The 12,846-nt window shown below is 41.3% G+C and overlaps 1 protein-coding gene across 1 annotated transcript in view; it reads left to right on the plus strand.

Moving 5' to 3' along the window:
- Positions 1-9,849, plus strand: part of ece2a (endothelin converting enzyme 2a) — a 76,756-nt gene extending 66,907 nt beyond the window's left edge. The window contains 1 exon segment of the mRNA XM_061798027.1: positions 8,366-9,849. Within this exon segment, the coding sequence (XP_061654011.1) occupies positions 8,366-8,608 (243 nt within the window). The 3' untranslated portion in view covers positions 8,609-9,849.
- The last annotated feature ends 2,997 nt before the right edge of the window (positions 9,850-12,846 follow it).

The following is a 12,846-nucleotide window of genomic DNA, read 5'->3' on the forward strand; positions in this document are numbered from 1 at the left end:
GCAAATTCACACATGCGCTCATAGCAAATTAAGCATCTTTGGGGCAGAGGAGGCCTCGTATACTTTTACACATTTTACTCTTCAAGGCAGAATTGAAGCGAAGACACACTGCCTGTGTAGATGCAAAAAGAAGACAAAGGAGGCTGAAGCAAACCATGAAGCAAAGAGCAGAAGAGATGAGCTTTGTTAGCAGAGACCAAACTCCCCTCCTTTTTATCCTCTTCCTTTCTCTCAGCCGCTCCCCCAGAAGTCGGCACGTTTTTGCGATGCACATGCCTGGCTGCGGGCTACGGGTGAGGTGAAACAGAAAGACCTGATGGCGAGTGCACGCCTTTAGGGGAGGTGGGAAGCCGCCGTGATACGTTTGACCAGTAAACAACCGTGAAGAAGACAGGAGGCGGATTTATGAAATATGACATGAGAGTTTGACCTAAATAACACATGCACCTCCTCCAGTGCGTTTCCCTCTGCGCTTGTGTGTGTGTGCGCACAAAATACAAATAACAAAAAGTACAAACACAAATAACCTCACGACTCCCTATGTGTTTTATATGGCAACGTGGTATCTCTAAAGGACAGTCTGCTGCGGTCCGTGCAGGTCTGCTGTCCAGAGATAGTCCCCCATTGTTGTCACTACCCCCTGATCACCTCACCGCATCACACGTTGAGGAAAGTGACATAAGTACAAACAAACAAAAAAACACGTGCCCACACACCAGTGACGTGCAGTGAGGTTCATGGCTGGTGAGGCAGTGACAGAGTCAGATTTACAAATTTCTGAGCCAAACAGAATGCTGTATTTGCTATTGAATTAGCAGCCTGACATTAAAAACTGGTGAACTGATATTTTCTGACCTGAAGATGATCTTTAATCTCCAGTGTTGGTCCTCCTTCATTATCAGATCCTGTTTCGATTGGTAATCCACTTAAGACAAATATTAAGGTTAGCTATATCCTCTATGCTAACAAGTTTGTTTCGTCTTCCTGAATCAAGTTCTGCACATGAGCAGTAAGAAGTTGGAATACTCCATTGCGTGAGAAGGGAGGGGGGAGTATTTGAAACAATCATGATAGATTGATTGATGTGTTTCTAAGTGTGTGAATTAAGATGGAAACGATAGTTGCTTTAAATCGAAAAAAACTTTACTAAGGAGTTTTTATGAGATTTGTGTTTGCTTAATGGCAAGTCTGCCTTTATGAGGCAGAGTACTGTCTGCCTCAACTCGCACTATTAAATGCGGTTTTATGCGATCTGAAAAACTAATATGTAGAGTAACACATATTAAATACATTAGTCTGACTATAGAAAATTTTAGTGAATATTAAAAGTGTCCAACAACATTATGTCAGAGACTTGAAGAGAGAAAAAAACAGGCTTTTCCAATTACAAGCCCAGTTAGTGAGGGATTGCGCAGTCTGAAGTGAGGCGAGGCTGCTGACTGCCACCTCGTGTCTTGCCCATGTATTTGAATAGGAAATATGCAAATTCAGTTATTTTGATGATGAAATCATGGGCGTTGTCGGATTCAAAGAGAAAATCAATGTAAAACACAGACCTGAGATGTAAAATTAAAAATAATTTTATTTAATCATTATATGTTTATTCTTTTACTAATTGTAGATTGTGTGGTTTTGTGCAACTAGGTTTATTTGTCTCTGAAAATACACGTCAAACTCAAAATTGAACAATTCTCCTGGCCTTTGACTTTTAACGTATTTGAAATTTACCTATTGCGACATTAGTTCATCTTATCAACATGACCTCCAAAACTCATGAGGTGCTCTGAAAAATCGGGTGATGCTTGTGTACCTCATTAACACAAATGATAACTAATATTGGTAAGACAGTTTTTTTTTTTTTTGGTAAAGAATTTAGCTAGTATTTAAATTAAGATCTTGTCCAAACACTGGACTAGATTTATATGTCCTTGCTTGTAAATGTCAACATTACAACCTTAAAGTGACTCTGTGAAGATGTGAACGCGTTATAAATACTTTGTAAGATTGAATTAGACGCAAACCAGTGGGAAAGGATGCCAGTGTGCACATTTAGGGCCTCAAGAGGCCAGGATATATCTTTTCCATCTCACAAAATATGTAACACCAACAATCTCGTTGAGCTGAGTCACGGTGAGAGACGCGATAACGCGCCAGTCTGTCCCCACCTGACCACTGCAGACAAACCGTCTCGCTCATGTACAGGATCTTCAGACCAGCCTGATCCCGCAGAAGAAAGAATAAAAGCAGGAGGAGATATTAATATTGAGGCCCTGCAAGTACTCTCGAAGTGGCTGACAAGTACAAAGTTAATTTAACTAAGCTTCAGCTTGGTTCATTCCAGTTTATCTCCCAACAGAGGTGCATTGTGGTTATTAAAAAAACAACTCTTCAATATCACACATGGTCCAGTCATTCACTGATATGCCTCAAACAACTGGTAGTATTATATTTGGCATATGTAGCTTTATCACTGAGAAATTAAAAAGTAGCCAATTTTTGAGGGAAAAAAAAGATGTCCATCCATTCATCTTCTGCTTATCCGAGGTCGGGTCGCGGGGACAGTAGCTTTAGGCGGGACGCCCAGACTTCCCTCTCCCCAGCCACTTCCTCCAGCTCTTCCGGGGGGATCCCGAGGCGTTCCCAGGCCAGCCGAGAGACGTAGTATCTCCAGCGTGTCCTGGGTCGTCCCCGGGGTCTCCTCCTGGTGGGACGTGCCCGGAACACCACACCAGGGAGGCGTCCAGGAGGCATCCTAATCAGATGCCCGACCACCACTCCAGTCTGCCAATCCATAGGTACTGTCCCCGATGTCCACACAATGTTGCAAAGGCGTGTAAACCAGGACAGCCCCACAACATCCAGAGACTTTAGGAACTTCGGGTGAATCTCATCCACCCTTGCGGCCTTGCCACCGAGGATCTTTTTAAACACCTCGGTGACCACAATCCCAGAGACAGGAGAGCCTGCCTCAGAGACCCCATACTCTGCTTCTTCATGGAAAGGCGTGTCGGTGGAATTGAGGAGGTCTTCAAAGTATTCTCCCAACCGGCTCACAACATCCCGAGTCGAGGTCAGCAGTGCCCCATCCCCACTATACACAACTCCCATACCCAAGTTTTTGCTTCAACAACCACCAAAACTGCATTACGCTTGGCCAGCCAGTACCCATCAGTCCCACAGGCCAAAAAGGCCCAATGGGACTCCTTCTTCAGCTTGACAACATCCCTCACCGCTGGTGTCCACCAACAGGTTCGGGGATTGCCGCCACAACAGGCACCGACCACCTTACGGCCACAGCTCCTGTCAGCCGCCTCAGCAATGGAGGCACGGAACATGGTCCACTCAGACTCAATGTTCCCCTCCTCCCTTGGGATGTGTGTGGGAGTTGAAACTCCTTCTGACAGGGGATTCTGCCAGATGTTCCCAGCAGACCATAACAATACATTTGGGCCTGCCAGGTCGGACCGGCATCTTCCCCCACCATCGGAGCCAACTCACCAACAGGTGACAGAGAGCAAGTTGTGTGGGCTTTTAAGCAGCACGCTGTGGAGGCACACAACAACATACAGCCTTTCAAGTTGGCGCATCTCTTCCTACTCTTCATACCGTACGTTTCCTTGGAGACAAAAAAATAATAAATTTTTGGTGCTGGCTGGTCACGGTTGACAGCTCCGCCCTTCTCTTCGCCCGAGTATCCAAGACATGCGGCCGCAAGTCAGATGACACGACCATAAAGTCGATCATTGAACTGCGACCTAGGGTATCCTTGTATCAAGTGCACGTGTGGACACCCTTATGCTTGAACATGGTGTTCATTATGGACAATCCGATCCTCCCAATCACGCCCTTCCAGGTCTCACTGTCATTGCCCACGTGAGCAATAAAGTCCCCCAGCAGAACGATGGAGTCCCCAGCGGGAGCTCTCTCAAGCACCACCTCCAAGGAATCCAAAAAGGGTGGGTACTCTGAACTGCTGTTTGGTGCATAGGCACAAACAACAGTCAGGACCCGACCCCACCCGAATGTGGAGGGGGGCTACCCTCTCGTCCACCGGGGTGAACCCCAATGTACAGGTGCCGAGCCGGGAGGCAATAAGTATACCCACACCTGCTCGGCGCTTCTCACCGTGGGCAACTCCAGAATGGAAGGGAGTCCAACCCATCTCAAGAGGACTGGTGCCAGAGCCCAAGACGTCTGTGGAGGGGAGCCTGACTATATCTAGTCGGAACTTCTCAACCTCACACACTAGCTCGGGCTCCTTCTCTGCCAGAGAGGTGACATTCCACGTCCCCAGAGCCATCTTCGCCAAGGTCCCTGCCTTCGGCCACCGCCCAGCTCACACTGCACCCGACCCCCTATGGCCCCTCCCACAGGTGGTGAGCCCATGGGAAGATGTAATGTCGCGAGAATAATCCCTTTTTTTTGTAATCTTTATTAGAAGACATTTTGTCAGGATGTAAAGTCGTAATGTTATTATATTAAAGTCAAAGTTTAATGAGGGAAGAAAGTTGATTTGAACAAGTGAATTTCAAGAATACAACTTTATTCACATAATATTACGCCTTTTATTCTGGAAAAGATACCTTTCTAACATTTCACACCAAGCACCACCTAATAAAAACACAACTGTCCAAGTACCACCGCTGTATCACTGACCAACATTAAAATAAATTAAAAAGTAAATCTGTATTTATTATTGTAATCCACTGTAACATTATGCAGTTTGAATATTAACACTCCGCTTAAATATATATCCATCCATCCGTTTTCTGAGCCGCTTATCCTCACTAGGGTCGCGGGCGTGCTGGAGCCTATCCCAGCTATCATCGGGCAGGAGGCGGGGTACACCCTGAACTGGTCGCCAGCCAATCGCGGGGCACATTTTAAAAATTGCTTGCGTAATGATTCAATTAAAATGTGTTGCACATACAAGCTAAATAAAAATTGTACTTAAATGTTTAAAAAAAACAGGTCTTAAAAATTAAATACAAATATATTGAACTCTACTTCAAAGTTTAGTACAAGTGAACTGTACTTTAAAAATGTACTGTACTTGAAAAGTTAAACATTTACCATACATTTTACAAAGTAAAAAGTGTACTGTTGATGAAAAGTAAAAAAAATTTTTTTTTTAAAAAGTACTTACTGGATTTTTCTAATCTCCACTGAGAATTACTGATCTGTGGAATCAAACCTGTGTCTTGTCGATCCGCGCCCGCATTCTCAGCTCCCCTAGTTGCCTCATTTCAATGTTGTCACACACCTTCACATGGTGGTGGGACTATCGAGGAATCCTCCTGGCTCATTTTTAATGAGGATCTCATTTTACCTGCGTTGCCGTGCACTACGACAGGTCAGCTCACCCGCGCGCGCACAAGCTTCCGCCACCTCGCTGAATAATTGATGAGAGGCCACAATGTCGTGTGTGCCAGTCTGCAAAGCAAGTTTTGCATGTCAAATCATTCCCATGGAGTGTGCTAACTTATTGTCTGTGGATAAGTTTAGAAATGAATATTCTTTGTGCCTCATGTTTGCCATAGTATTACAGCATAATATGCAGAAACACTCTATTTCTTGGTTGTTTATGTGTAGGTGTTTAAGTGGCAGTACACAGAAACAAAGTTGTGTATAAGAATGACTCACTATATTCATCAGTCGGCACATTTTGCAATGTTTTTTCTTGCTGAGTGTGAGAACAAAGCAGGATGTGCTAATGTGTCAGTGTGTCAATTTACAATCTTAAAAACCTCTCGAATCACGAGGCTTGTTTGCTGCAATTCAGTGTCAAAATGTTTCCAGTCGCCCATGACCTACTGTAAGATGGTGGTGGTACACGGATGATGTCATGAATAATGGCTGGTGAGATGAAGGAAGGCTCTTGTTTTGTAATTTACTAATGAAGCCTGAACATCCTTCCACTTTATGACACCCATGAGGAAGCTGTCACAATTGGGTGATGTCATAATATTAGGGCTGCAGCTATTGAATATTTTTAGAATCCATTATTCTACCGATTATAGCAGTGATCAATCGAGTAATCTAAATAAAAATAGCTTTGGCATTATTAAGCAACAAAATGAGAAAAACAACTGCAGAAGTACACTGCCTTCCATAAGCTTTGCAACGATCAGGTCAATTCCTTTTTGTTAGACTGGAAACATTTGGGTTTGACATGGGAAAAAAAAAATTTGAGACAAGAAATCAACTGGTATTTCCAGGTATTTTCATCTGGATCTGATACACAGCTGAGAAGATAGCACTTTAGTTTGAATCCACCCATTTTTCACATGAGCAATAACTACTGGAACGTGACTGACAGATGTGTTTTGTTGCCTTGATATGTTCTATTAGCTTGATTACAGTGGAACCTCCGTTTTTGTAAGATTCGATTTTCAACGTTTTTTCTTTTTTCATCAAAATTTTGTCCTGCTTTGTACATCCACTCAGTTTTTGTACCAAATTTCCATTTTTTTATGCTTGTTTTTTTTTTTTTTGGGTGCAATTGCTAAATAAGCCACAGTGGGGCCAAAGAACATTCCGAGTGCCAGCCCTTTGATAGAGAAGGCGAGAAACAGGATAGAATTCAAGAAAGAACTCGTTGCAAAGTAAAAAAATGGCGTATGCGTGGCTGATCTCGCCAGGATGTACAGGAAGTCCACGTCGTCTTGTAATTGACAAAATGGTCCTACTGCCAGTTAAAAATATAATTGAAATAACCCCATATGGAGGGGGGGATTCCCCGGGGGGAGGGGGGGAGGGGGTTCCCCTTCCAAACAAACGCTCCAACCTTTCCCTTCCTCGCCTTCATCTTGTCTTCAATAAAACTAAAAGTAATTTCATTAGTCATCTATATTTATTTCAATTGTTTTCTTTATGTAAAAGTAAAGTTATTCTCTATAAAATTGATCTATTGTCAATATCTTTGAGTATCTGGAATGGATTTACTGGATTTACATTATTTCATATGGGAAAGATTGCTTCAGTTTTCATATGATTAAGTTTGAGTCATACTTTTTCATAGATTAATCACAAAAATGAGGTTCCACTCTTTTAATAATAAATAGCACAATGCCTTTGTCGACTACATTGACAGTTAGAGGCATAAACCACATTCAAGATTAGTCAACTCAATCTCCAGATTCAAACCCTATTGAGTATGCATTTAACCTGCTGAAGAGGAGACTGAAGGGAGCAAGCCCCTCAAAACAAACAATAACAGTCTATTGTAATTCTATCTGTTCCAATATTTTTGCTCACCCCCCCCAAAAAAAAAAAAAGTGGTGTTTTATTACAAATAACGCTATCTTGGTTGTGTATCAGATCTGGATGTAAATACCTGGAAATAATTAATCTTCACCAAATAATTAATCTTCTTTTTCTGATGTCTACAGCAATAATAAAGGAACTGACCTCACTGTTCCAATACTTTTGGAGGGGAGTGGACCTAATAAATGTGCACAGTCAATTATATTCTACATAATGGTCCAACTGGTCCTGTCCCTTTTCTGTGCATGACATCATTCATTTGACGTCTCCCCCTCTCACTTTTTCTCTCTGTCACAGTGACGAGTAAATAATTCATGTTCAGGCTGCTTCTCAGTGCAGATAAATCATGTGAGCACAGAAGAATCCACGTGCTCCTCTTCCCTCAGGGATGGAGTAGGGGGCGGAGCCAGTGTGTTCCTACCAGCCGAGCGTGGAGACCACACAAGAATCTGTGTTTCATTCCCTTTTTCCATTTTCAATTGGCAATCGAAAAAAAATCTCAACACAAGAAACAGCTCGTAAAGATAAAATGACTATGTACTGAGCTTAAAAGTTAAACACAACTGAACTGTATTTAGGCTGTGATTCTTTCGCATAGCGTGATAGGGAGCCTGTGTACCACATTTTGAGAATCCCGAGAGGACAAATGATAAGATCATCAGGATTTTCCAGTTATATATTTTCTTACAGAACCTTTTGAGTGAAATTGCGCTTTAGTTTTGACCGCAAAAAGTAGCCTAGCTCACATTATGCGTCAACCTCTCGCTTTAATTTTTCTAAGGTTCATGGCTGCAGTCACTATATTGTTGATGATACCAATATTTCCCGCAAATGATTGCCACTTCAACACTGTCGTAGTAAGGGGGCATTACGAAAACCAAAACAGGCCATTTTTGCTTTTGGTTAAAAAACAATAACAAAATAATCAGTTACTTTTTCCATTGTTTTTGTTTTTCAATTTCCAATAAAAACTGGAAAGAACAAATTATAATGGATTTACATGCTCATTGATGCTGACAATCTCATGAGTCAAAATGTGACTAGGCAGGATTTGAAAATTAATGTTTTTAAATTCACCGGGTCACCTTGTCTTTTTCAGATCAGCCGCTGCTTGAAGCCCAGAGGACTTTTGGTTTCGGTGACCTTTGCCCAGGCCTTCTTCAGAAAGCACCTGTACGCACGCAGCGAGTACAACTGGTCCATCCAACAGTACAGTTACGGCGACGGCTTTGAGTATTTCGTGTATGCTATGACCAAAGGAAAGGCGCTCAGCGCGGAAGATGCAGCTCTGGAAAAGAAGCTAGCAGCAAATCTCAACCTGCACAAATCATCACAACAATAAACTGTGATCACGAAGACTTCCTGTCTCAGATTGACTTATAGTGGGACAATAATTATATAAATACTGAATCTGCTACCTCTTAGGTTGGCATTGTTATTTTAACTAAGCCTTTAAATTTGAAGAATTACCTCTATCATACAGTTTAACCTCTCCTTTTTTAAGAACTGATTTTGCAATAGATAGAGTATATTTTAGCATTTTTAAAATATTTCTAGGACACATTTTATGTACCTCTATTCTTTGATACCAGTGTTTCCCAAGCTTTGTTGAGCCATGGCACACCACCAAACAAAAATCAAAATCACAAAGTAAACTATACGATACTGAAATAGTTATGATTTGGTCTTCATTTACTCTCAGATTTACTGAGTATAAAATCTGGCCCTTTTTAGTTGAACATAAAATATTCTGTTGTATAAAAGGCAAAAGGTTAGGTCAATTGTACTTTCTGGAAGAGCATTTAATTTTTCTGCCCGTCACTATATGTCACCAGCATAGATGAACAAAGATAACATTATTTTGAGTAAATAAATAATCATTTTTCTGCAAATATTGAAAAAAGTCAAATTCGATCATTTCCCATGACACACATTCGCTATTCACAATTTGCCTGTTGGCATTTATGTGCTCTGCCTGAAATGGCTGAAAATGTCACAAGATGGTGCCAAAGCCTTGTCTAAATAAGAAAACAGTACAGTAATTGGTCCAACCAAGTATGTTGAAGTGATATACTGTACAGTAGAACCTGGATAGAACGGACAAATCGGGATGTTGTCCAATATAGCCGATTGTCCGTAACATTGAAGCACTTTTTTTTTTAGGCCATATGCATCTATATTACTGTACAGTCCAAAATTTTTGCTTTTGTGGCCTAAAACGCCCAGTACAGTACAAAGTTATTGTAAATAAATATCTAAAAAAGCTTGAAAATGTTTGAAAGTTTCGCTTTTTATCCGAACTTCACGTCATGGTGACATTGTTGACGTACAGTACTCATCGTAGGCGAGTCACTTTCATGAGCTGCGGGGAATTAGTGTGCTTCCTAGTTCTAAATCTGTTGCCAAAGGCGAATGGGTTGACAAAAAAACAAAACTGTCACTATATCCAAAATAGCATGTTCCAGAGTCCAAAGACTGTTTTGTACTCCTCAGCGTTAGCGCTGCATGCATGCTGCTCTCTTTCTACTCTATGTACAATAAACAATAGATATCGTCACATATATATGGCCTATATGGCATGTATGGCCGGCACATCAATGCCCCACATTCAATATGGCCGCCACATAGGCACGGGAGGATTTATTATTATTGTATATCTCTGACCCGGAAACACATCTGTTCTGTTCCTGCATTGTGGCACAGCACCAGTGAAAACAGCGGCCAATTCTGGAACTAACAGACTTTCTCAACGGCATTTTAAGTAAAAAAATGGAAACTATTTTTGGACACATTATTCAGTCCCGATGGTCCGTTTTATCCGATATCTGTTACATTGGAGTCTGTTGTATCGAGGTTCCACTGTATCTCCATTGAGAGACAAGCTTTGTATGTCAGGGAGGAGCTAAGTTTAGTTTGGGTTGTATCTTATAGCGATTCTTCGCCACTTGTACATGCTCTTCCCCTTATGTTTTAGGATAATGTTGTAAGATGAGTTTGAAATTATATTGAAGTGTTTAGTGCAACCCAGGAGCAAAATACAGGGAAATCTGATTGCCCTTATTACGACATTAGCTACAGTATGTGTCTCGATGTATAATTGGCTGTTGTAGTTGTGTAGTACTACAATGACTGTTACACAATTTGCAGGACAGACCAGAGCGTCTAGTCTTTGTACATGAAGGCAGATTTGGCCCGCGTGTTATGAGGCCCTTTCAAAAGCCTATTAATATGTCAGAGCTTCTGTGCTGTTCTGTGTCTGATGACCAGACAAGCACTGCTTTTGGAAGAATGCTGTGGTTGACACACCTGTCATACATCCTGATTGTCACCTATGGACGCACACACACACACAAGGAATATTTGAGAGTGCATGAGCGATAAGTCTCAAGGGCTGCTTCAGAATTTAGACAGAGGGTGCAGACAGACAGACAGCCAGGAAGTGTGGTGACTGGAGGGCCACTCGCGGGTGGGCTGCACATTAATAAAGGAGAAATCATTTATTTTTAATTCCCCACCGAGATGTAATTACATGCTATTTTTACGACTTGGCTGTGATTTTTCACGTGGCTCTCCTTTCTTTTCAAGATGATACGAACAGTTGTTTAAGTTGGTGGATGAAAATGTGCATTGCCGCAATATGTATTTATTGCGCACAGCAGTTGTGAAACCGTGTCTCGTCATATATACGTATTGGTTCATTTCCTGAGTCTGACAAGATACTGGGGCAAGCTATTTGTGAGTAATGGACCAAATACTGCTTTGCATTATATGACAAATATTTTTTCATTTTCACTTAACACTTTCTTGTGTCGTTTCCAACTAAAATACAGCAAATAAAAACACTTTTCTAATTTTGACAGGGTATGAAGAATTTTGCACTCTACTATAAATAGTTCACCAATTCTTTTCTTGCATATTCTCAGGTTTGCCTGCCTCGTGCCTACAGTGGGACTAAACAACAATTGACAGTGAATTTCATTTCCATACACATGTAAAGGTGGGGTAATAAATCAGTGTTGCAAATTATGGTATTTATATCATATGCTACGGTATCCATCCAGCTCACACACACACACCACTGAAATGCTCTCCCACACACTACTGAAGTATATTTCAGTATAAGCAAACCACGTTTGTTAATTTACATGATTCTTGCTAACATCTATACCAACATTTAAAATTGCCATATTTAATATATAATAACATTGAGATATTGAAAACATGTTTTTTTTTGTTACTAAACCCCTTTTTACAGTAACTTGAAGAATAGTTGAACAAACTATTATCCTTGACTTCTGATTTCAAAACTACTTATCCATGAAATGTTGATTTTTTTGTTTGTTTTTTTCTTTGGAAATATCGCACCCCCAAAATATTCTACCCTGGACTGCTGCCCTATTTTTGCCCATTGGAATACTGAACTCTAAGGTGCACTTTTGTCAGGGTCAAAGTAGGTTCTCAAGTGTCAAGGTTACAAAAGCTTCACATTTTAGGGTAGTGCCCCAAGTGACAAGCCTTTGCACCCCGAAAGGTTCAATGATTTCTTTGAAAAAGAGCTCCATGGAGAGTTTGGTTGCTGTCTGGTTTCCATGGTTACAAATGGAAGCAAAGCCCTGGAAGGTTAAAAATCAGCTTGACGTCCATTAAGCCAGGCAGGACGTCCACCAGGAGAGGGCTTATGTAAGTCCTTGGTCCTGGAGGGGATTTCATGCAGCCACTGAGTGACCAACAATGCAATTTGTATTTATTCTGCATTTGTAGTCTCACATTGCACTGCAGTTGCTCCCGCTTATAGCCCCTCATCTAGATTTCCTCGAATTATGTGTTTATATGTACAGTATTGAAACTTGGCCTTGGTGGCTGGGTGTCTCTGATGGGCTGACTGATGCACAATGGCAGAGGGCCCGTAAGAGACATTTAACTTGACTGGACTTGCGTTATGTAACCACAGAGTGGGCCTCGTACACCAGAACTTCATTCCTTTAAAAAGCAGTACAGGGCTGTGGACCATTTGGTACCAGGCCACACAGAGAGACCGGGGGGGAAAAAATTCAGTGGCTATAAAAAGTACACAGCCCTGTTCAAATCGCAGATTTTTGTGATGTAAAAAAAACCAAAACAACAAAAAACATTTTCTTGCAAGTATTTGGGAGATTTTCTTATGGTCCAGTGAAACAAAGGTTGAACTTTTTGGCCATAATTCCAAAAGGGATGTTTGGCTCATAAACAACACTGCTCATCGCCAAAAGAACACCACGTGTACAGTGAATCATTGTGGATGCAGCATTAGGATTTGGGGCTGTTTTTCTTAGTTAAGGTGGAGGCTATTATAAAAAGTTCCAAATTATAGTCAGCGTTAGCACAAAACCTTTAGACTTCTGCTAGAAAAGCCTAAAAAAAAAAAGTAAGAACAACATTTATTTGCAGTTAATCAGATGCACTTTAAATAGTGGCAAGTTTATGCTGACTCGCTTTTAACATGAGTTTGAATGTGATTGGTTGATTGTGAACATCCCAGTTATGGGAGGGTGAGCACACTTTTGCAATCACATGATTTTTACTTCCCTTTTCAAAAAAGTT

Source organism: Phyllopteryx taeniolatus, chromosome 14 (assembly GCF_024500385.1).
Source record: "Phyllopteryx taeniolatus isolate TA_2022b chromosome 14, UOR_Ptae_1.2, whole genome shotgun sequence".
Classification (NCBI taxonomy): domain Eukaryota; kingdom Metazoa; phylum Chordata; class Actinopteri; order Syngnathiformes; family Syngnathidae; genus Phyllopteryx; species Phyllopteryx taeniolatus.